The sequence below is a fragment of the Perognathus longimembris genome, chromosome 27 (genome assembly GCF_023159225.1).
Source record: "Perognathus longimembris pacificus isolate PPM17 chromosome 27, ASM2315922v1, whole genome shotgun sequence".
NCBI lineage: Eukaryota > Metazoa > Chordata > Mammalia > Rodentia > Heteromyidae > Perognathus > Perognathus longimembris.
In genome coordinates, this window is record NC_063187.1 from 3560364 (window position 1) to 3585803 (window position 25440).

The 25440-nt window shown below is 42.9% G+C and overlaps 1 protein-coding gene across 1 annotated transcript in view; it reads right to left on the reverse strand.

Annotated features, from left to right (window-relative positions):
* Positions 1–25440, reverse strand: part of Pik3c2g (phosphatidylinositol-4-phosphate 3-kinase catalytic subunit type 2 gamma) — a 118705-nt gene that overhangs the window by 14484 nt on the left and 78781 nt on the right. The window contains 10 exon segments of the mRNA XM_048335046.1: positions 1170–1278; positions 4714–4835; positions 5982–6174; positions 9632–9741; positions 14089–14245; positions 17782–17954; positions 18187–18323; positions 20706–20835; positions 22148–22240; positions 24642–24749. Coding sequence (XP_048191003.1) covers positions 1170–1278; positions 4714–4835; positions 5982–6174; positions 9632–9741; positions 14089–14245; positions 17782–17954; positions 18187–18323; positions 20706–20835; positions 22148–22240; positions 24642–24749 — 1332 coding nt within the window.

Consider the following 25440-nt stretch of genomic DNA (forward strand, 5'->3'; position numbering starts at 1 on the left):
TGAGATCTGAGGATCAAGGTTCAAAGCCAGCCCAGGGCAGGAAAGTCCGTGAGACTCTTATCTCCAGTGAACCACCAGGAAACCAGAAGTGGTGTTGTGATTCAAGTGGTAGAGCACCAGCCTTGAGTAAAAAAGCTCAGGGACAGTGCCCAGGACCTGAGTTCAAGCCCCAGGACTAAGCAAAAAATAAAGAAAGACGGAAGGAAAAGGAGCTCTTGGTGGAGCCCACCATTATCAAATTAAAGCTGTCCAATTTTCCATTTGAGGTACATTTTCTATTTCCTTTTTCCAATTTATGGTCCTCTTTTATTTATAGTCTTGTCTGTACTGTCACGACATTATAAACTTATGTATATCCTGCATTGTCTTCATCAGTCTAATTGCTTCTCTGAAACAAATATGACAAATATTCATTTAAAAAAACTTTAGTTATATATGGTAAAATGGAATATTTTAAAAATAGTTATAGTACATAAATTTACCATATTTATTGGAAACTTGAGTTTAAATTTTAGTATTAAGACATTATAGGGTTTATTAAGACATTATAGGTTATAGGGTCTTTCCTTCCTCCTCCCTCCCTCCCTCTCTCCCTCCCTCCCTCCTTCCCTCCCTCCCTCTCTCTCTCCCTCCCTCCCTCCCTCCCTCCCTCCCTCTCCCTGTCCCTCTCTTCCTCCCTCCTTCCCTCTCTCTTCCCTCTCTTCCTCCCTCCTCTTCCTCCCTTCCTTTCTTCTCTTTCCCTCCCTTCCCCTCTTCCTCCCCTTTTGACTGGGAAGAATAAATAGTATTACACACAGACTGGTGGTGATGTGGAAATCATTCAAGATCTCCAGTCTTCTAGCTGAAACATTCTAGAATATTCTAGTAGTGTTCTGAGGGTACACTTGTGTCAGGAAGCTGTGCTCCCCTTTCCTTTAGATATGAGGTCCTAAGGGAACTGTTGGAGATGTCCGTGCCAGTAGGACAGCCCTCGAGGATCTGGCCTTGAACTTCAGGGAGGGCACATTCTAATGGTAAATGGAACACTGAGTGTGTGTGTGTGTGTGTGTGTGTGTGTGTGTGTGTGTGTGTGTAAAACCACAATGGGAGCAGAACCAGGGGCCTAGAACAACTCTACATTTCCCCCAGTACCCTTCAAACACCCCTGGTCAACCCCCTCAGGTACTTACATTGGCCACTTCTCCTGGTCCACCTGTGACCCCCTCTAGGTACCGGTTCAGGTCTCTGAGCCTCTTGTGATCTGAGCTGGTGAAGGGTAAATGCCACCAGTGTGGAAACCTGGTGGAGAAGGAAAGAGGGAGCCATCTTGGCACCTCAGGAGTTGTTCATCCAGTGGCCATGATGGAGTTTTCCTGGCCAGACCGAGGTCGTGTCTGCTATGTGAACTGCCCTTCATTGAGCAGGAAGCTTCATTGATACCTTCCTGCTCTATAGACGAGAGCCTGCACTTGGTTCTTTCCATCCATGTGAGGAGACTGAACAAATATTTTCTGAACTTTATTGTTTTTGGATTTCCCCCCTCCCTCCAAAGAGTTCAGTGGATATTATTTCTTCCGGACTTGCTACAGACAATAAATGAACTATTTAATTGAATCAATGAAACCGATTCTGGAAGTGACAGATGTTCCCAGCTGGCTTTTGGAAAACAAAGTCCTTAGTGGTTTTTCTAGACAGCCTGCCTTGTAGACTTTCCTCGTGGAGCTGCCTCTGTCAGGGCTGGTTCCTGGAAGGGGCCATCTCTGAACAGTGATGTCTGTGATGCATTTTTGGTGCACAATAGATGGAATGCGGAATTACCCCACAGTTTTCTCTGATTGTTGCCCTATCTAGATATCTCTGTCACTCTCTCTTCTCTCTCTTTGTGCTGGTCATTGGGCTTGAACTCAGGGCCTGGGCACTGTCCTTGAGCTCTTTTTGCTCAAGGTTGGTGCTCTACCACTTTGAACCACAGCCCCACTTCTGGTTTTCTGGTGATTCATTGGAGATAAGAATCTCAGGGACTTTCTTGCCTGGGTTGGCTTTGAACTATGATCCTCAGATCTTAGCCTTCTGAGTTGCTGGGGATGACATGCACAAGCATCAGTGCCTGAGCCCTGAGTATATCCTCTTTCCTGTGAGACTAATAACTAAGGGGGAATCTATCATCTTATTTATTGATTCTTGTTGGAAATATCAATTAAGTACAAAATGGGTATGTTAATATAGCTAAATAATTGTCTCTTAATTTAAAAAGAGCCTATTTCAGATGGAAATGTGACATTCTAAAGTACTAAACATTTTCATCTGGATTTAGTTACAATAAAATGAGTACCAATACACCACAAGCCAAAAATATACAGTCAGACACCAGTGGCTCATGCCTGTAATCCCAGCTACACGGGAGGCTGAGATCTAAGGATGGTGGTTCAAAGGTAGTCCGGGAAGTAAAGTCCATGAGACTCTTATCTCCAATGACCCACCAGAAAACAGGAAATGGAGCCATGACTTAATGTGGTAGAGCACCAAGTAGAGTGGGACAGCACCCAAGCCCTGAGTTCAAGTCCCATGACTGACAAAGAAACAGAACAACACTATGCCTGGCTCCAATACTAGTATTTTGGTTTGCTTTTGTCTGTTCCTTGGACAATGCGAAGATTCTGGCTAAGGGTTAGAAGAACAAAGCTGAAAGTCTAGGAGAGAAAGGAAGTTGTACTTTTTTGAGCAGATTAATTTTTAAAAGCCCATTCCATGCCTGAAAGAGCTTCCTGCCCTGTGCACGCTTGGAACATATCCAGAAAGACAAGGAGGAGAATTGGAAGGCCATAGCTCTGCTTTATGACTAATTGGGCTGTGATTCTTCATGACTTTGGCTTTCTGATCATTTTTTTTTTTTGTCACCAGATGAGATTTATGAAATGGTCTCAGGGCTGCAGTCAGCGAATGCAGGAGTCAGAGAAAATTGGCCGGTGTGGTTCGTTTCTAGGCCGAGTTGTGAGCTTTGAACTCTGGGAAGGGTCAGTCCACAAACACTGCTTCCGGGGGCAAGAGGCTTAGGATCTTCCCTTGATTTGTTTCAACAGCATTTAAATATCCATTTAAATATTAGGGATAGAACCCTAATGCATCTGAACACTGAGAAGAGGGCTGGGGAAAGAGAGTGGCTGGCAATTATATAATTCTTCATTTTACATTGATAAGCAAACTTTGGAAGCCAGAAAGGAATGGCTATTTACCAAGGATGTGTGTGTGTGTGTGTGTGTGTGTGTGTGTGTGTATTTGCGCACGCATGCCTGTGTGAGCTGCTTCTGAGTTTGAATTCAAGGCCTTGGGCTCTTGTTTGGCTTTTTGTGGCTTATTTCTGGTATTTTTCATGAAGGATGGCACTCTACTCCTTGAGCCATGCCTCCAGTCCAGTATTTTGCTGGCTAATTGGAGATCGAGTCTGGTGAACTCTTCTGCCTGGGTTGGCATCAAACCTCGAGCCTCAGATTCTAGTCTCCTGTATAGCTAGGATGAAAGTCACAGTTGTGAGGCTTGAACTCAGGGCCTGGGCGCTGTCCCTGAGCTCTTTCCACTCAAGGCTCACACTCTTCCAATTGAGCTACAGCACCACTTCTGGTTTTCTGGTGGTTCATGGGAGATAAGAGTCTCATGGACTTTCCTGCTCAGGCTGGCTTTGAACCATAATCTTCAGATCTCAGCCTCCCGAATAGCTGGATTATGGGCATGAGCCAACAGCACTAGCCCCAAGTATTTATTTTTATTGCCACTGAAATTCTGGCTTAACCATGGGACTTTTAAGAAGCCAGCTCAGGCAGAAAAGTCTGTGAGACTCTCATCTCCAGTGAACCACCAGAAAACCGGAAGTGGAGCTGTGGCTCAAGTGGTAGAGCACCAGCCTTGAGTGAAAGAAGCTCAGGGACAGCGCCCAGGCCCTGAGTTCAAGTCCCAGGACGGCACAAAAAATAAATAAATAGAAAAACAAGCAAATAAATAACTATTCAGCCTACCTAAGTGCAATACCAGAAGCTTGGAGAGAAGCTGAGCTTTTTAAGATAAGACACATTTTTGTTATATGTCAAAATCCGTTACCTAAAAGTAGCTCATTAAAAGTGAAAAATTTCAGGAGATTAGATGAACTGTTTATTTTCATTGCATGGTAGCTTATTTCTTATCATAGATTTTTTTCCCCATTATTACATGAATGGTTGCAATGATTTCTTTTTACTGATTGCTCTCGAATGACTATAGTAACAAATGAAATGTAGCTAGCCCCGTTTTATAATGAACAATTAGAAAGCTAATGATTGGTGGCAAGCAATGTGAATGGTAAATACAGCAACTGCTGTTCATGTATTTGTTTTTAATTCTGGGACTGAAACAAAAATCTGCTTTTGTTCAAAGGGGGAACGCAAATCTAGTTTAATCCTGCATTCCATTCAATTGCAATCTTTCTCTTAATGGAAAACAATTCCAGGAGATCCAGTTTTTAAATTTCCAATAATTGGTGAACAATAAAATGGGCCTTGTTTTTTTTTTCTTTTCTACTTGTCTTGCTTTAAGAGCTAAAGCTTTTTTTCACATTGAAGGACATGGCGTTGCTCCCACTTAGAAATAAAATCCCCCCAAACCCATACCCATAACTTTCCTTTTTGTTCAAGAATGAGCATGAGAAAGGACACATCCTCAATGGACAGTGTCTTTAAGAATCGAAAAAAATGTACACTATCTTACTCAGGGAGAGTGAGGGATGGAAACTGCTTTTGAAGTTGGCCATGGAGAATGGAGAGCTGATCAAATGATTTTTCTGTCAGGCTTATTTCCTGGTCGGCACGTACCACTTGGATCAGATAAAGCTGTAGCAAAAGAGGCAGGAAAAAAAAAATCCAAATCAAAAGATGGCATTGGAAGCTGTATTCCATTGTGTGTGTGTGTGTGTGTGTGTGTGTGTGTGTGTGTCAGTGCTGAGTCTTGAACTCAGGGCTTTGCATTCTCATTTGGATTGTTCACAAAAGGTAGAAACTCTTATTCCGTGGGCCACAACCCTTCTAGGATTTTATTTTTCCTGTTGGTTCACTGGAGATGAGTCTCATAGAACTTTTTGCCCAGGCTAGTTTTGAACTGTGATTTTTTCCCCCCCCCCCCTAGTTCTCAGTGAGAGCGGATAAATCTGAGATATTCTTATCTCCAGTGAACTAACAAAAAGCTGGGAGTGGCGATATGGCTCAAGTGGAAGAGCCTTGAGCAAAAAATAAAAAATAAAGCTAAGTAAGACTATGAGGCCCTGAGTTGAAATCTCAGCCTCTTGAGTAGCTGGGATTATAGGTATGAATTGCTCTACTTGGTTCTGCAATCCATTCTTACCTATCCAAACAACAACAACAAACTTTTCTGCAAAAGAAAACCAAAACAAAGAAAAATTTATCAAAATGCGACCTGATGCAATTTGTAAAAGTGATTATTACTTTAAAACAGTAGACAAAGATATAATCATTGTATGCACCAGAAATTCACTAATTTCTTAAGTCTTTTTTTGGTGGGCATTTCAATTTGCTCTTGATTTCTATTCTATACAGTGAAGGAATCATTGGCTTTGCTGGCTCTCCACTATTAGGTCTGGTTGTTATGAATATTTTTTATTCTCTCTTAAAACATTTTATTTTTGTAAGTGGTGGGACTTGAACTCAGGGCCTGGGCGCTGTCCCTGAGCTCTTTCGCTCAAAGGCTGGCGCTCTACCACTTGAGCCACAGCGCCACTCCTGGTTTTCTGGTGGTTCACTGGAGATCAGAGTTACCCAGATTTTCCTGCCCGGGCTGGCTTTGAACCACAATCCTCAGATCTCAGCCTCTTGAGAAGCTTGGATTACAGGCGTGAGCCGCAGGCGATGCCCAATTAAACCATCAAGTTGTAACTCCGTTTTCATTTACACAGTGAAAAATTGGGGAAGGGAAAAGACGGGTAAGGTGGCATGAGATAAAACAAGGATGGGCTTGTGGCCTACGTGGTGGGGGTGAGTTTTGCTGAACCCTAAAATTGTTGCTCGCTGAATTATCCGGGTGGTCCTCGACACGCAGGATTCCTGGGGCGTCCTGTGCGAAGCTGATTTGGTGGGGCTGATGGCTGCCATTTGTGCAAGAATGTGGATGAAGTTATTCAGTTTCACAGGGAAGCATTCCACACTTTCCTTTATTTTCCTGGGGAAAACGAGACGCAAAAAGAGAAGAAAAAGAAATAAAACAACAGCCATCAGATTCCCTGGCAACAAGGCGTCTTGGGTGTAATTTGTGCACTTGGGCTTGCTAGATGTGTGTGTGTGTGTGTGTATGTGTGTGTGTACGTGTGGTAGAAGGCAACACGAGCCATCTGTGTTTATTTGGAACCAATTTTCAACTATATATATATTTTTTCTGTGAACTTCAATTTCTCATTTGGAAGACAAACTGTCCAGTCAAGATAACAAAACTCGAATTGCCCTACTGTATGTTGACTTTTCTCTTTCATATTTTGACATTTTGTACAACACGGATACTATATGCTTAGAAGTGAAGTTTCTTTTCTTTTCTTCTTTTAAATAAAAGCCCCTTCTAGTTGATGATCGTTGAAAATACTTTACATAAACTCAGAAGTTAAAGTCACACGATAATGTATGTTTGAAGAGGATTAGCAGGCGGGACATATTATACTCTGTTCTGTTTCCTTCTGATTTTTCTGGACTTCGTTTTTCCTTTTTTGTTTTTGTTTTTGTTTTGTCAGTCCTGGGCCTTGGACTCAGGGCCTGAGCACTGTCCCTGGCTTCTTCCCGCTCAAGGCTAGCACTCTGCCACTTGAGCCACAGCGCCCCTTCTGGCCGTTTTCTGTATATGTGGTGCTGAGGAATCGAACCCAGGGCTTCATGTATACGAGGCAAGCACTCTTGCCACTAGGCCATATTCCCAGCCCCTGTTTTTCCTTTTTTTTAATTTCTTTTTTGTGCCATTCTCGGGGTTTGAAGTCAGGGACTGGGCTCTGTTCCTGAGCTACTTTTTGCTTGAGGCTAGCACTCTATCATTTTGAACCACAGCGCCACTCCCAGCTTTTTCTGTGACTAGCGAGAGATGAGAGTCTCACAGACTTTTTCCGCCTGTGCTGTCTTTGAACTGTGATCCTCAGATCTCAGCCTCCCTAAGCAGCTGGGATTACAGGCTTGAGCATGCGCACCTGGCTCCTCCCCTCCCTTTACTCCTTTAACTGCTTAGGGACCAAAATTCCCCACTCTGTGTCCAATTACCATTTTCTTGTGGAATACCTTGAAAAAACTGATCCTAGCGGGGTGCTGGTGGCTCACGCCTGTCATCCCAGCTGCTTAGGAGGCCAAGATCTGAGGATTGCAGTTCAAAGCCAGCCCGGACAGGAAAGTCCATGAGACTCTTATCTCCAATGAACCACCAGAAAACCAGAAGTGGAGCTGTGGCTCAAAGTTGTAGAGCTCTAGCCTTGAGCCAAAGAGCTCAGAGAAAGCTCCTAGGCCCTGAGTTCAAGCCCAAAGCCCAGTCAAAATAAAAAAATAAATCAAAAGGAGGTGATGAACCAAAGAATGATGAACAAACTTGTCTCATTACCTATAAAGTCATATGTTAGTGAAATGAGAGCTTGAGTTTCTATATTTATGGTCAAAGCCAGGTTTTCTTTCCCACTGATGCTATTTATGTTAAATCCTATGCAAAACAAACAATAATTCGTAGCTGGGTGCCAGTGGCTCACGCCTGTCATCCTAGCTACTCAGGAGGCTAAAGTCTGAGGATCGTGGTTCAAAGCCAGCCTAAGCAAGATGGAGTCTTGAGAGACACCTATTTCCAGCCTGGAGACATGATTCAAGTGGTAGAGCACCAGGCTTGAGTGAAAAAGCTAGGCAGGAGCATGAAGCCTTGGGTTTAGGCCCTGGTATTGGCACACACACACACACACACACACACACACACACACACACACACACACACCTTAATGTGCAACAACAGAAAAAGCAACGATGTTATAATTAAAGCTAGGGAGGAAGTGGCACTGTGGCTCAAGTGGTAGAGCACTAGCCTTGAGCAAAAGTGTCTTAGGGACAGCGCCCAAGGCCTCGATTTCAAGCCTCAGGGCTGACCCGAACCATGAATAATTAAGGCTATGGAGACATGAAAATATATTGCAAAATTGTAAGGTACTTTAGTCCCTGTGCCATGGGAGTGATAGGGAAGTCATAGATGCAGAAAGAGGAGGGGCCAAGCAGATGCCCAGATTTATTGCTTCCATAAAAGCAGGCGAGATAGAGACGCATAGGCGATTTATCTTGTAGCCACTGGTTTTTGGAATTCTTGATAGGTCCATTAAACTTGGCAAATGCTTTTAACCTTTAGACTGATGGTGTCCCAACGTGTTTGAGATAGCTTCCTGTCCTGCTTCATTGACAAGGCATCATCTGCTTTGAGCTTTAGGCAAATGAGGAAGCTTATTAGTCTCACTTTTGTTAAGTCAAAACCAGATTCTTCTATGGTATGAGTACAAAGAGGGCTGGGAAGGTTGGCTTAGTGGTAGAGTGCTTGCCTAGCATGCATGAAGCCCTGGGTTCGATTCCTCGGTACCACAGGCACAGAAAAAGCCAGAAGTGGCGCTGTGGCTCAAGTGTTAGAGTGCTAGCCTTGAACAAAAGCAGCTCAGGGACAGTGCCCAGACCCTGGGTTCAAGCCCGTCCCCACCACCATGTATAGGATGACAGATAGACACCAGTGGCTCACACCTGTAATCCCAGCCCCTCAAGAGGCTGAGATCCAGAAGGCCGTAGTTCAGGTGGAAAAGTCCATGAGATTCCATCTGCAAGTGATTAGCAAAAAAGCAGGGCTGGTGCCATGATTTAAGAGGCAAAGCACCTGCTAATGCAAGCCTGAGCTGGCTCAAAGCTTCAAGTTCAAACCCCAGGAACCAGCAAAAAAAAAAAAAATCCCCTCTAAGGGACAAAAAGAATTGTGTTTTCTTCTACACAAACTGGTTATGGGAATGATTACCAAAACATTTGTTTGACACCTAAAATAGGACATTATGCTCTATCTGTTCAAATAAAGGTGGAAAGAATCTGCTATTGTCACAGGTAGGTGACAATGCCTTGTTGTCTCATTGGTATTCACCCGGGCTAGTTCCTGGGATGTGTGGGTATGATGTTCCCAGACTTAATTTAAAAAAAAGAAAAAAATAATAATAAAGAGGTGAAAAGAAGAAAAAGATAGCCACAGGTCTCTGACCGAATGGTCCACTCTTTGTATCGTCTTTCAGATCCACGTCGCGGGTGTCTCATTTTCTCATCATAAATCTCCCTCTTCCAAATTGTTTTTCTGGACGGAGTTCAAGTTGAACACCCCATTTATTGTGGCCGGCTCTTTGCTCATTCTGATGGCCTTCCACGGAGCAATCTGCTACATAAACATGGTGATGAGCCCCGCTACAGGAAAACAAGCACAGAATTGGTCTGCGACACGAGGGCGTCACTCCGTCTCTGACCTCTGGAAATGAAGACACGAATGAGCCCTAGGGAGGGCAGCTTCCTCCCAGGGAACCGGTCAGCCTGAGACTACCTCATAGGAAGACTGGGTACTAGCTCACGGGCGCACGCATGTAGTCCTGGCTCATGGTCCTTACCTGGTAAAGTGACTTGTGGCTTCCAGATCGGTGTCTTGAGGCCGGAGATTCTTATAGACGTATTTCAGGTCTTGAATTCCTCTAAGCTCAGGTAATCCTGCATGTAACATCTGATCTCAAACAAACAAGAAGGAAACAATAAACACCAGCCACATCGGATTTTCCCGGTGCACTCGGCGGAGAGACGTATAAACCCTAAGTGGCAGCGTTTGTGGGCAGAAGAGGCAGCTCGTGCCTTTAAACTGCCCCAATTTCAGAGGTAGGTGGCAGCAAACAATTGCTACCCAAAAGAACCACTCTTGGCCCGGCGCTGGTGACTCCCGCCTGTCATCCCAGCTACTCAGGAGGCTGAGATCTGAGGATCACAGTTCAAAGGCAGCCCAGGCAGGAAAGACCGTGAGACTCTTCTCTCCATTGAACCACCAGAAAAACCGGAAGTGGAGCTGTGGCTCAAGTGGTAGAGCACCAGCCTTGAGTGAAAGAAGCTCAGAAACAGGGCCCAGGCCCTGAGTTCAAGCCCTAGAACTGGTTCAAAAACAAACACCAACAAAATAAAAACTGACACACACCGTAACTGGCAGATCGTTTGTACATCAAAGAATTCAATTTTATTCTCAGCAGTCTGTGGACTAGGCAGGATCCGAATCCCACCCCCAAGCTGGTGTTCCCGGCTCTGCCATTGAAAAATCAGAGGGATTTCATGGAAATCTTTCATCTCTGCGCATCTTAAAGTAGCACAGGATTACACTGTGCATTCTGGGAAAAATCAGATGGTTTTATGTGCCATGAGGTGTTATAGGAAAATATACATCTTATTCATCTTGAAGAATACAAGCTAAATCTCCATAAAACCCTTTGTAAGATGCCGGCATCAAATGGGGTGCAGGAAGAGAAGGGAAAACTCACCCCTCTGGTTCTTTTTCCTGTGTCCTTTCAAGTTGCCAGGGCTCACAGAATAAGAATACAATTTCTCCCCTGTGGAGCAGGGATTATTAAAGCCACAAAAACAATCAAGGCTGTCATTGTACAGTTAATTCTCTGCCCATCTGCAGGGAGATATCTTATTTATACTCTGAAGGGAAGGGATAATATTCCCTTCTGTTGTGGACAGAATTCTTTCAGAGAGAGAGAAAAAAAAGAAATAAAATAACAGATTTCTTCTTGAGATTGGTAGCTCACGCCTGGAACCCCAGCTATTCATAAGAAGCTGAGATCTGAGGCTCACAGTTCAAAGCCAGCCAAAGCAAGAAAAAGTCCTATGAGATTGTTTATTTTCCAACAGACCAAGCAAAAAGCCAGAAGCGACACCGTGAGCACCACCCTTGAGCAAAGCAAACCTCAGAGACAGTGCCCAAGCCCTGAGTTCAAGCCCCAGGACTGGCAAAAAAAAAAGCCAGATATGGAGCTGTGGTTCAAGTGGTAGAGTGCTAGGTTTGAGCGACAGTACCTGGGCTTTGTGTTCAAGTCCCAGGACTGGTACAATAAATAAATAAGAATATGCATGTGTGTATATATAATGAAATATTATATTCTAAATGCAAAATAATGCTCCATTTTTTTGTGTGTTTGTAGGGTTTAAACTCTGGGCCTGGGCGCTGTCCCTGAGCTCTTTCACTCAAGGCTGGCGCTCTACCACTTGAGCCATAGCTCCACTTCTGGTTTTCTGGTGGTTCACTGGAGATGAGAGTCTCATAGACTTTTCCTGCCCAGGCTGGTTTTGAACTGTGATCCTCAGATCTCAGCCTCCTGAGTAGCTAGGATGACATGTAAGCCATTTTGCTACGGTGATGAAGGAGGAAGGAATATTTTTTCAGCATGTAGAGAGATTAGAAAGATGTCTGGAGGGGAGCATGCAATGTAATAATGCATGCGATGAACATTTCCAATGGAGCAAGTGGCCCCTGTGTTCTCTGTGAGTCTTTCATAAGAGTGGAGATTGATTTTTTTTTTCCTTGATGAAAGAAAGCCTGAGAAAATGCAGCCTTTTATGAGAGCAAGCAACCTCAGCTAGCCTCACTCTTGGGTCTCCTGTAAGTTGCTTTTTAGCAAGAAGGGAATTCTATCAGCTATTATTCCCCCCCTGTTATTTTTCCCAGTAGGAAATTGTATTTAAAAAAAACACACCACAGGGCTGGGGATATGGCCTAGTGGCAAGAGCGCTTGCCTCGTATACTTGAAGCCCTGGGTTCGATTCCCCAGCACCACATATACAGAAAACAGCCAGAAGTGGCGCTGTGACTCAAGTGGCAGAGTGCTAGCCTTGAGCAAAAAGAAGCCAGGGGACAGTGCTCAGGCCCTGAGTCCAAGCCCCCAGGACTGGCAAAAACAAACAAACACACCACAAGAACAAAACATCATGGCCTATATCTGATGCGTTCTACAGATGAAGAGCCATTCTCTCAGACAATAATCCAATGTAGATCCTGCAAAATGAGGAAGAAGGAGGGAAGGGGTGGGTCCCACAAAAATGTAGAAGAGAGAAAGGAGTGAGGGAAGGGATGGGGATGAATGATGAACAAAAGGGGACATGGATCAAGATATGTTCCCAATCCGCTTTGTTCAACGGCAACTCCTTTGTACAACTGCTTAAAAGATAATAATAACAATAACCATAGTAATAATAATCATCTCCTGGATGATGACAATTCATCATCCTTGATACTGATTGTTCACAGAAGACAGAAATGGCCACTCACACGTAACAGATCACAACTTGTAAGTCGATTGGTCACATCGCAGATTGAAGTTGCGGTAACTAACACGAGACTCAGTTTGAGACAGAATGAAGGAAAAGGGAATTGGGTGTGTAAGTAGTGAATAATCTTGCACAAAATACACATGCGGTTCTATTTTTATAAAGAGTTCAGCTGAAGAGTCTGTGAAATCGTAAAAAACTATGTAATTGCTTTGTCTCTAGGGTTCTGTAAACTATACACTGGGGGAAAATAAAAGGAAAATAATGGAGAAAACAGTCGGAATCAGGAGTTGCTGTTTTGCATTATTCACGGCTTTCAATGGTCCTAGTTCAGTTTCTGTGAGAGTCTAAACCTAAGATTTCTCTGCCTAATCTGAATTATGGATCTTCTATTCCCTATTGTTTCCCCTTAGTTTAAAAGTCAGACTTGTTTCGATTAGAACACAGGCAGATACAGATATATTTGATATAGAATATGCCAGAAACTCCAAACAGCTGGTTTTTAGTAGTTATGAGATATTATTTTCATCATGGTGATCAAAATATCATAAGATCCACTTCATTTGAATGAACTAACATCATCCAACCTCTTTACCAGAGTGACTGCTTAATATACTATACATCCTATGTTCAATCTTTTTTTTAATGCAGTGTAGAAAATTTATTAAACAGAAAAAATAATATTCCAAATGCTTTTTGACAAGCTGCCTTTAAAAACAAATTTAGCATGCTCGATGATTACATAGCCCAATTTTATTGTCATCCCAGAGACAATATTTGTACTTTTCTGCCTTAGGTTTTATTTTTAAAATTTCTGTAGAAAGTTAAGGCGGTTCTTCAAATTGGGAACTACGCCTTTGATGTGCTTTCTCTTTTTCTTTAGCATTGTAGACATTTAGAAATATTACTTATTTGAATGCACCGATTTCATCTTGAGTAAATGGGAAAAAATTTAAAAAACTATGTCTTATAAGTGGATGTGTATTTTGAGTTTCTGGCATCTTATGAGCACTGGGCTTATAGATCTTTCTAGAATCTCGCTAGACTTGCTTAATTCTAAAAGATCAGAGTCAACACGGCATGGGTTATTATTTAAAGAGAGTCAGACTTGTGGACTTTGGCCTTTTGTAGACTTTTCTTTGTGGTAAGAACCCAGTCTGTTAGAAACCATGAGGCGTACTTGCATGATGAGCTCACAGAACTGAGAGTTGGCATCCAATGTATGAACGAGACAGTATGTAAAGGCATTTTTTTAAAAAAATACTATTGTATAATGTAACTGAAGTCATTCATTTTTTTTTCTTCTGGTCTTAGGGCTTGAACTCCGGCCTGGGCACTGTTCCTGAGTTCCTTTGCTCAAGACCTATACTCTACTTCTTTGAGCCACAGCTCTACCTCTTATTTTCTGGTGGTTCATTGGAGATGAGAGTCTTACAGACTTTCCTGCCCAGGTTGCCTTTGAACCTTGATCCTCAGCTCTCAGCCTCCTGAGTAGCTGGGACGACAGGCCTGAGCCACCAGTTCTTGGCTTCATTTTTTTTAAAAAGGTAACTGCACTCAAACTTGAGTCAATGATGCTAATTCACTAACATGGCTGTGGACAGCAATGTCTGAGACAATTACGCATGCGCACACTGAAAGCGTTTATAGTCTACAATATTCTGAGTTCATTCATTTCTTTCTAAGTCCTCAGCAGAAATGGACATAGAAGAGAGACATCCATGAAACATATTCTTTTTGTGTGATTTCCATGCCGTCTTACCATTTCTAGCAAGTTCAGGAGCAGCCGGCTATGCCTTCTGACAATATTGTACGCCCTGCAACACAGCTCCACAAAATCTTGGAACTGCTGGGGATTTTTCCCACCTTCTGTGATGAAGTACTCCATCTCAGAAGTAAAAATAAAAGGAGCCCGGTCCCTATAAACAAAAAAGAAATGCAATAATGATACCAGCAGTGCTAAGGTGCAGAACAGGTAACTTGAAATGTTAACGGCTGGGTCTCCAGCATTGGGCGACACTAAAGTAACTTGGCTATGAGACACAGTGAAGGTTAAGTGAGGTGCTACTGTGTCCATCAAGAGTGCATCAACTTATTGAATTTCTAAATCACCTTTGGAGAACACACAAGGGGCAGTGAATAGGGACAGCCCGATGTCTATCGAGTCTTCAGAGGTGATACAATTATGAATACATTTTCAGGTGATAAAATAGATCTCCAGGTACCAGTGACATACACCTGTCATTCCAGCTATTCAGGAGGAGGCTGAGCTCTGAGGATTGGGGTTCGCAGTCAAGGAGGGCAGGAAAGTCCATGAGACTCTTATCTCCAATAAGCTACTACAACATAAAGCCAGAACTGGGGGGCTGTGGCTCAAGTGGTAGAGTGCTAGCCTTGAGCAAATTTTACAAAAGCAAAAGGACCCGAGTTCAAGTCCCAGCACAAGCATAAAATGAACGCTAAGGCTCTGTTGAGGGACAGAAACTAGAAAGGGGTGGACATTCCCCATGGGTGAATGAAGGAGTCCCAGTTCTTAAAAAAAAAAAAATGACAATAGCAAATGCTGGCAGATGCTGGCAAAGCCATGAAGAAACTTAATCTCTTAGGCTGTGCCGGTGAAAACGTGGAAATGGAGCCAGCGACCCGCTGGCCCGTTTCTGACATGTACTTTTTCATTCTGGAGAATCTTGGCAGTTTCTTAAAAAATCAGCAATAACAGGCAACTGCGTGGAAGCCCGCGATCAATACTCTTGCATTGTTTTTTATTTTGTCGGTCATGAGACTTGATCTCAGGGCCCTGGGGGCTTGCTGTCTCTGAGTGCTTCAGCTCAAGGCTGGCGCTCTACTACTTGAACCACAGCGCCACTTCTGGTTTTTCTGGTGGTTCATTGGAGATGAGAGTCTCACGGACTTTCCTTCCCCGGGCTGGCTTTGAACCGTGATCCTCAGATCTCAGCCTATTTGGGATGATAGGCGTGAGCCAACAGCACCTGGTCGGTCAGTCCTGCATATTTATTTCAGACAAATGGCAAGGTATGTTTATCTGAACCATGCGTGAATTATTCACATAGTGGCTGTAGGTACAAGAACTGGAAAACTTGGAGAAGTTTGAGCTGGGGCTCAACGTGGTAGCGTGCCAGCCTAGAGCAGAAAAAGCTCAGGCCCTGAGTTCAAAGCCCCACAACCACCACCACCAACAAAAAAACTCAAAAACTTAAGAGAAAAAAAATCCAGATGTCTGCCCACAGAGAAAGGACCAATCAAACAGCGGCAGGTCATGCCATGACTCTGATTTGTCAAAAGCAGGGCCTGGGTTTGATTTGAGAAGGCCACAGCTTAGAACCTGCAGAGAATGAATGCCGTCGGAGAAAAATATCAGTCTCTACACAGCTCGCTGGGCTATTGTTAGACGATTCTGGAAATCTCAGAATTGGAAGAATGGGGAGCAGAGGAGGCATTGGGGGGGGGTAAGGAAGGAGGGCTGAGGGGGATGAGATTCAGGCTCCTGGTAGAGATACCCTGCCGTACCCTGCTTGTGATCATTATAGTATAATTCTATAAATCAAATCTCTAGGTTCTATAAGAATTCTAGAAATGAACTTCTGTAAATGAATTCTATCACCTAATTCTATACGTTCTATCAATAAACTCTATAAATTATAAACTAGGGATAGGAGATCTCTTGGTGTTTTTCTTATCACTGCATGTGACATTACAATACTCTCCAAAGACTTTCATAACTCTTTTGTTTTTCCTGTGAGTTAGCTGGATAGAGACCCCGGCTGCAAGGTTGTTGGGCAATAGAGTGACACAGAAAAGGACTAAAAGGAATCTTGAAGAGTCAAGCATTCGATGGCTAGAGGAAGAAATCGCTTGCCTTGGCTATTATCATGCGAGAGTTATTGCCATAGTTATGGAACGAATAGACAGGTAACGAACTGAGAGTCACAAAGTATATATACCATTTTTCCCCTCCCGGAAGTTGAGCAAAGCAGGACTTTTCTTCCTTCCTCAAGTGACTGATTACATCGTGAAGGAAATCTGCACACGTAAGCCCAAGGACTGGAAAACTCGAGAGAGTAATGGATTTTGCACCTAGCACTGAAATGTGAGACTCACTAACCAGCCACACTTGTTATTATTATTGTTATTGGTGGTGCTATGGGTATTACTGAATTTATTTATAGGAGATGGATGCATTTCAAATTATTATTATTATCCTTGAAATTTATTTGCATCAGGTGGATGCATTTCAAATTATTATTATTATCCTTGAAATTTATTTGCACCGGATGGATGCATTTCAATGGGATACGGTACCATCCCTCGCCCGAAGCTCCGTTGTTGGCAAGATTTCTGAAAGTCGGACGCGTCCCTCGTGGCAAACGGTTTGGTGAGTGACAAAAGAAATAAGATGGCGCACGAGCTCTGGGACTAAGTCAGTTTGTTCTTGTTCCTGATGCCACGAGTGACCTACATTTTGGGGTGCACAGTTTGCTGCCCCAACACAATCAACCCAAGTCTCTCGTCTAATAACCGGGAGTTAATTGGGAAAGAGAATTTGGAGTCTCTGTCGGAGATGACAGAGCCTTGTGATAATGGAAATGCAACACGCAAGCCAGAAATGCTACCAAGGGAGGTTTCACCCGCCTGGGGGACCCCCAGCCGTCACCAAGATGAGCCCGGCTAATTGTTCCTTCCACTTGAAACAGCTTCCCTCCCACCCAGTGTGACTCCAGTAAGTGTCCTACATTACACTTCCATAACTGCTTCATCTTTAATAAGTTCACACGGGCATGCCTCCTAAACTGGGGTTCATTGTGACTGTTTATTTTGTTTTTTGTGACAGTCCTGGGGCTTGAACTCAGGGCCTGGGTGCTGTCCCTGAGCTGTTGGGGATGTTGCTGCTGTTTCTCCCCCCCCCTCCTCCTCCTCCTCCTCCTCCTCTTCCTCCTCCTCTTCCTCCTTCTCCTGCTCCTCTTTCTCCTCCTCCTCCTCCTCCTCCTCCTCCTCCTCCTCCTCCTCCTCCTCCTCCTCCTCCTCCTCCTCCTCCTCCTCCATCTTTCCATTCTTCTCCTTTCTCCCTCCTCCTTCTTCTCCTTTTTTGTATCCCTATTTATTATTATTGTTGTTGTTTTTTAATTTGAAAATGCTAAACACAGAGGGGTGACCGTTACATAAGTCAGGCAAACAGTATTGAGCTCTTTCACCCCAGGCTACAACTTTTAAGTCACAGCTCCACTTCTGGCTTCTTGGTGGTTCGTTGGAGATAAGAGTCACATGGACTTTCCTGTCCAAGCTGGCTTTGAACCATGATCCTCAGATCTCAGCCTCCTGAGTAGCTGGGATGACAGGCGGGAGCCAGGGGCAGCTAGCCACCTGCAGGGTTTGTGTACAAGAATGATGACATAGTTCTTGGGATGTGGTGTGCTGGGTGTGAGAAACATTTGTGCACTGACCTTTTGATCCTCCGAACATCTGAGCGTGGCCCAGGAATTTCCCAAAATCGATGTGGAACATGTGGCCAGCTGTGGTCAGCATGATATTGTCATTGTGACGGTCACACACGCCCAGGACAAAAGTCACCACGCACCAGCCGGCGCAGGAGAAGAGGAAGTTCCTCAAGGCCTGGTCCAGCCAGAACCAGTGAGACAACAAAGAAACACACACTGAACATAAGTAAAGTACTGACAGCGCGGAGCAGATCTTACTATTCTGGAGCCTGAGGCCTGGAGGAGCTGGGTTGGAAGCTCTATAGTGGGTTCACTGAGATCATAAGGTGAGTCTTTCCTCTCCCTAAATCAGGATGGCTTCCTGACTCAGTCTCGGGGAGTTCCAGCCAGTCCCCACCCATCCAGACCTTCTCATAATCCTCCCCGGAGCCGTGGTGCTGCCGGAACCACTTCTGGATGGAGTTTTCCTTCAGCGGCCCCAGGAGCCCGGCCTGGCGGTGGACGTGAGCCAGGGTCACAGCTTGGGGGACCATCTGCACCAGCCCTGCACGGGAGGAGGGGCAGGGAGGAGGGAGAGCATGGGGGGCGGTGAGAGAGGACCCCCATGCTTCCTTCTCCCTGCCCCCAGGGAAGAACACAGAGACCCTGACCCAGCTCCTGACCCTTGCCATCCTTTCCAGACTGTTCTGCAGGAGCCATGGATGGAGTAGCTTCTGGAACGAATGTGGTTGTGCATAGAGTTTGAGCCAGAGAAGCCAGAAGCTTCTATATAACACATATTATACAAAAGCTGTTCAAATACTATACATAGTATATAATATATATAACATAGCAAAATAACTACAGTATATAATATATTAATAGATAAATATATATATGTAAAAGCTGTTATATAATATAACACATATATAATGTAGTATATAATATATGTAGTATATATATTATAGTATATGTAGTACCAGTATAAACTACATGTACTATATATGTATGTATGTATGTACATATGTACCATATATATTCTATATATGTTTTTATAATTATACAATATATAAATGCATAATAAGTATTATATAAGGTTATATATTATACCATACCATATCACATATTATTATATAGTATTAATACTATATAATATAGTATTATTAATACTATATAGTATATAGTATATACTATATATACTATATACTATATAGTATAGTATATAGTATTAATACTATATAATATAGTATTATTAATACTATATAGTATATAGTATATACTATATATACTATACACTATATAGTATAGTATATAGTATACTATATTATATAGTATTAATACTATATAATATATTATATAATAATATACATTATATAATAATATTATATAACAGTATATAACAGTATATAATATATACTATATAGCATATATTTATATATACTATATGTAGTATATGTATCTACTACATATATTATAGCATATTATGTTATATATGTTATATATAATATACCATAATGTAATATAGTATAAGTATAATATATAATATGAATACTATATAACATACTATGTTCCCTGTATTATATTAATATTATTATGATATACTAGCATACTATACATAGTCTATTTGTTAGTCCAGTGGGCTCCTTTCCCATTGCATACGCTGCTTTTGCAGCACCTGGCAGGTGCTTTCCCAGAGACTCCGTCTCTCGGCCCATTGGTTGCAGACAGGCAATGATCGACCTCCTTCCCCTTAAAGTGACCTTCAGCCGGACCAGCTGTAGGCCCTTATCTACCACGTGGGCAGCTGGCGTGAATCCTAGCCCGCCAAGAGGAAGGCCCTGGGCCACACGTCCACACCAAGTCCACCCTCCTAGCCCTCTGGGTGACAAAGGCCACCTCACACGCTGTCCATGGTGGCTCCTCTCTGTGACAAGGGGACCTGCCTGTTCCTCAGCTGGCAACAAACCTTTCTTTGTTCTATATGCCTGGGTGTCTGCATTGTTTCCCAGTAGGGCCTAACAATATTAATTATGTAATATATAATAGATGTATTATAGTATATTGTATATTATGTACTTGTTGCATATACTATATAACATTTATACACATTTGGACCGTGTCCCCCCTTCCCTCGCTCTCTCCCAGTTTTCCCCTCCCGTCCCCACCCACAAGTTGTCGAGTTCATTTTCCACGTTGTGTCCAGTGAGGACCACGGCTGCCTTTATTTCCAAAGACAGATACATGAACACACAAGACAAACAGAAAACAAACCCAGTAACAAAGAAAAAGAAACTCGTTCCCTGGAGTTCATGTCAGTAAATATGATTTTATCTGATGAGAGGCCCAGAGGCCTTGTGCCCTTGTGTCCTTCCCCTAAGAGCGTCCTCCTTGGGGGGGGTGTGAATGTCTAGAATCCTGGTGTATTTTAGCTCTAGGTTCTGCCTGAGAGAAAACACACCATTTGTCTCTCTGACTTTTATCTCCAATGCACCACCAAAAAGCCAGAAGTGGAGCTCTGGTTCAAGAGGTAGAGCACCATCATGGAGCACAAAAGCTCAGGAGGATTTTTGTTTTTAACTCCCCTGTGTTCTTAAAGTTATTAGCATGTAAATATTTATGAGCCTGCTAAGGTTTAGTCTATACCAAAGAGCAGTTCAAATAGCATGAAAACTGGTGCTGGTGGCTCATGCCTGTAATCCCAGCTACAACCTTCAGGGTGAAGGACATTGGTCTTCGCTTAGAAAAATGAGGAATTAGTCACTGGGGTGTTGAAAAGCATAAAGAAGAAGGATTCTTTCGGTAAAGAAGAATGCATATTGCCTGGTGGCTGGCTGAGTCTCTGATCTGAGAGGCTAGCTGTGATTTATTTATGGTGATTTATTTACCAGGGCATGAATGCATGGAGATTAAATAATATCTGGGGGCTCGCAGTCCAGTGTCAACTGACCTTGGCTTTTCCCTGTGGAGAGACAGCGGTAAGTGACCATTTGCAAGTCTAGTCCTTCCTGTAGCCACATTTTGTCCATCGCTTCCACCAGCTGCAGAACAAGCATGTCCTGACGAAGATCATCTCCCGTCTGGAGAGAATAAATGAATACATTCTAGGTTATTCTATAAGGTTCCTTTAAAAGTCTGCTCACAAGCCTTTCCTCCCCCACTTTGTTTTGTTTTTTTTTTGTTTTTTTGGCCAGTCCTGGGCCTTGGACTCAGGGCCTGAGCACTGTCCCTGGCTTCTTCCCGCTCAAGGCTAGCACTCTGCCTCTTGAGCCACAGCGCCGCTTCTGGCCATTTTTTCTGTATATGTGGTGCTGGGGAATCGAACCTAGGGCCTCGTGTATCCGAGGCAGGCACTCTTGCCACTAGGCTATATCCCCAGCCCTCCTCCCCCACTTTGGATCAATTATAAACCTGACTTAACATGATTTGGTTGATTTTTTTTTCTTGGTCCCAGGGCTTGAACTCAGGGCTTGGGCGCTGTCCCTGAGCTCTTTTTGCTCAAGGCTGGTGCTCTACCACTTGAGCCACAGCTCCACTTCTGGTTTTCTGATGGTTCATTAGAGACGAGACTCATGGGTTTTCCTGCCTAGGCTGGCTTTGAACCATGATCCTTAGATCTCAGCCTCTTGAGTAGCTGGGCTTAGTCATGAGCTACTTGTGTCTGGTAAATCTAGCTTTTTGCTTCAAGCTCTTTTTTCCTTCCTGCCTGTCTATAACTCAGTGAGAACCTCTTGCTGTCATTTTCCCCTTGGTGGAATTCACAATGAAGATGAACTGGTCTCTCTTTTACATCTTATTTTACAAAGAAGAAAAGCAGTCTGATTTGCTAAAATAGGCCAGCCCTTTCAGAGACGATTCTGATGTCAAATTCACTCATACCATTTGATTTTTTTTTAAGCTAATTTGGATACTAATATAGCTAGGATCTGGGCTCAATAGAAAAACCTCCTCATAGGCATTTTACTCTGCCTTGGATTTTCTGTGCCACTCACAAGTGATTGCCTGCTTTCTTTTCTTTCTTTTTTTTTTTAAATTTTTATTGTCAAACTGATATACAGAGAGTTTACAGTTTCATACGTTAGGCTTTGGATACATTTCTTGTTGCCTGCTTTCTTTTATGAAAACATATTCTCTTCTATTTGGCACCAAAGATTTTCTTGGCTTTGGGCCAGTCAGGTTTGATTGATTGCCAATTCTAGTTTGGCAGGTACCATGTAATTCTGGAAAACAAGAAGACAAAAAAGAAAAAAAAGGCCAGTCTCTAAAACAATTGAGAAACCTCTGCTATGCTGTTGGAGGAACACAGTGGGAACCCTTTCTTCTAGTGAGTAAATCACCTCGATACTTCTGCTTCTGGAATCAGGGCTATGTTCTAGGCCAGAGCTACTGTACCTTGAAAATAATGCTGGTGTTTTTGCCCATTGGATTAGCGTTGATGACGGAAATCTTCAGTGGCAAAGCGTGAGATGTAAAATATGAGCATGCCTACGAGGAGCAGGAAAGAGAGAAGAGAAAAATCGTGATCAAAACCGGGCGAAAACAGAACCGTATCCCAAATCACCATCCCTGGTAGAATTGGTTAGATGAACAAATACAGTACGTAGGATTACATTTTTCAGATTGGGAATGAAGTTGGTTAATTTAATATATTTTTGTGTCAGTCCTAGGCCTTGAACTCTGAGCTTGGGTACAGGTCTCTAAGGTTTCTCTCTCTCTCTCTCTCTGTGTGTGTGTGTGTGTGTGTGTGTGTGTGTGTGTGTGTGTGTGTGTGTTTCCCCTCAAAGGTAGTGCTCGACCACTTTCAACATAGCTTCACTTTTTGGCGGTTCATTGGAGATATGAGTGTCACAGACTTTCCTGCCCTGGGATGGCTTTGAACTGTGATCTTCAGATTTCAGCTTCCTGAGTGGCTGGAATTACAGGCTTGAGCCACCTGCATTATGTAAAAGCATAATAATAATAATAATAATTAATAATAGCCTGGTACTACTGGCTCATACTGATAATCCTAGCTAGTCAGGAAGGTGAGATCTGAGGATGATGGTTCAAAGCCAGCACAGGGCAGGAAAGTCTGAGAGACTCTTACCTCCAATGAACCACCAGAAAACTGGAAGTGGAGCTGTGGCTCAAAGTGGCAGAGTGCTAGCTTTGAACAAAAGGAGCTCAGGGACAGCATCCAGGCCCTGAGTTCAAGCCCCAGGACCAACAAAATAATAATAACCACCACAACAAAGTAATAATGATAATAATAATAAACTTTATTTTTAATCTTCCAATTCAAATATATTTGTTTGCAATAGTCCACTTTACATTCTTTCTTTGCATAGTTTTAGAGACCTGTAGTTGGTCATGGACTGAAAAGATGAAGTGGAATATCCTGGAAATGAAAGAAATTATTCCTAAATTTTACATTGCTATACCATTCTGAGTTGAGAGATAAGATATTCTACCTTTCCATTGCCACCGGTCCGGTACTAAATGGTTCCTCTGTGTAGCTTGCCCATGCTGTATAATCTAGTCACTTACAATTAGCTAGCAGCCAATTGGAAAAAGATGGTGCTTCTACCCAGGTAACCCTAATTTTACTAAATTATGGTTCCTCTCACATAAAAGTAGAGAGACTGGTTGTTTTACTTCTGTATATTGTTGTTGCTCTTCTCTTTTATTCTTAGTTTTTATTCCTCATCTGCCATGGTGCCTTTCTCATAGATAGAAGAAAGAAGACACAGTTAATCTGCCAAATTTGTCACTTTGAGATGAGGAGTTTGGAACATTGTCGCCGTCAATAAAGGAGAAGCCAGCTTTCTTCTGGCAGAGAATAAACGTTCACCTCTAGCTTTTCATTGTTGAGCAGTAGTGATATGTTCAAAGTTTCAAGAAATTAACCAGAAAGGAGACACGCGTAAGCTAGCTGATGAATAGATCCAAGGTCCTATTCGTGATTTAAACAAATTTTACTTCCTTGTCAATAATTTTCTTCTTGCAGTGTCCTTGAAGGAAACCTGGACTCAGAGGTCCTAAAGACCTGAGTTTTTGAACTTTGATCTTCAGATCTCAGCCTCCTGAGTAGCTGGGATGACAGGCGTGAGCTACAGCACCCAGCTCCTTCACTTTCATTCACGGTTATTTTTGTTTCAAATAACAGTGCGAAGGATTTTTCCTCTTTGCATTTCTTCCCCTCACTGTTTGCATCTGTCATTTCAGTGTTCAGAGGCTGAACAGTGTGTACTTGTTTTATTCTCCTTGTGATGGTTTGAGAGTTGAAAGGCTGTGTGTTCTGCTTACTGGAGAGGTTAGAAAGCATTCAATCAATAGAAAAAAAAAGAGGACAGAGATCTGACAAAGAGATCTTTCAACATGGCGAAATATGCTATCAGTACAGCATAGTCCTTATCTCTGCCGTGTCTGAAATGGGTATGAGTTGGAAAGTAAAGGATCCAATTCCTAACAGATGTGTCCACACATATCTAGCCTTAACCAAATACAATCCTTTCTTCACTCAATCCATTTGGGGTTTAGAGTTTTAAGGCTGGCTGAAGATGATTTCTGCAGCAAGAAATAATCTGAACACCTATAGCTAGTATGGGAGGCTCAGTTCTGTCATCCCAGCTACTCGGGAGACTGAGATCTAAGGATCCAGGTTCAAAGCCAGCCCAAACAGGAAAGTCCACCAGACTCTGATCTCCAATGAACCACCAGAAAACGACAAGTGGAGCTGTGGCTCAAGTGACAGAACACCAGCCTTGAGCAAAAAGAGCCCATGCCCTGAGTTCAAGTTCCAGGACTGCTGAAACAAAAAGAAAATTAAAAAGTATACATACACATGTGTATATAATTGTATCTATACATTAGACTAAGAAATACTTTGTGGCATCAGTGTACTTACATTGCGATCAATTCCTTTGACACAAAGGGCAGGGCTTACAGGAAGATGACAGGTCTTTATATCTTGAAAGAATTCTTCCAATCTGCCCAGCTCTTCCTCTAGGACTTCCTGTGAAAGCAATCATTAGGAAATAAAAGCATTTTAAGAAGGTGTCAGACTGTTCCAAAAGAAATGTACTCGTGACCTGACTTATGTAACTGTATCCCTTCTGTACATCACTTTGATGATAAAAAACAAACTGGCAAGAACTTGATTCTTCCTGAAAATTGTTCTTTTATTGATTAAACATTCTCTCTCTCTCTCTCTCTCTGTCTCTCTTTCTCTGTGCTTCTCTCTCTCTTTTTTAATTTTGTGCCAGTCCTGGGCTTGAACTCAGGATCTGGGTTCTGTCCTTGAGGTTTTTAACTATTTTATTTTGCTCAAGACTAGCTAGTGCTCTACCACTCGAACCACAGTTCCACTTCTGGGTTGTTGTATTTTTTTTTTTTTTGGGAGCTCATTGGAGATAAGAATCTCATGGACTTTTCCTGCCTGGGGCTGGCTTTGAACTGTGATCTTCAAATCCCAGCCCCCTGAGTAGGTCGGATTACGTGTGTGAGCCACGGTTCCTGGTGGCTCATTATTTAAATGTAGACTGCACCTTCAACACATGAGAGATTTGAGTTCATAAGCTGGCACACACTCCTGTAAATTTTAAAGCAGTTTCTTTTGCTTGTTCTCACCTGTGATCCTCAGATCTCAGCCTCCTGAGTAGCTGGGATGACAGGTGTAAGCCACCAATGCCAGGCCAATCTTAGAA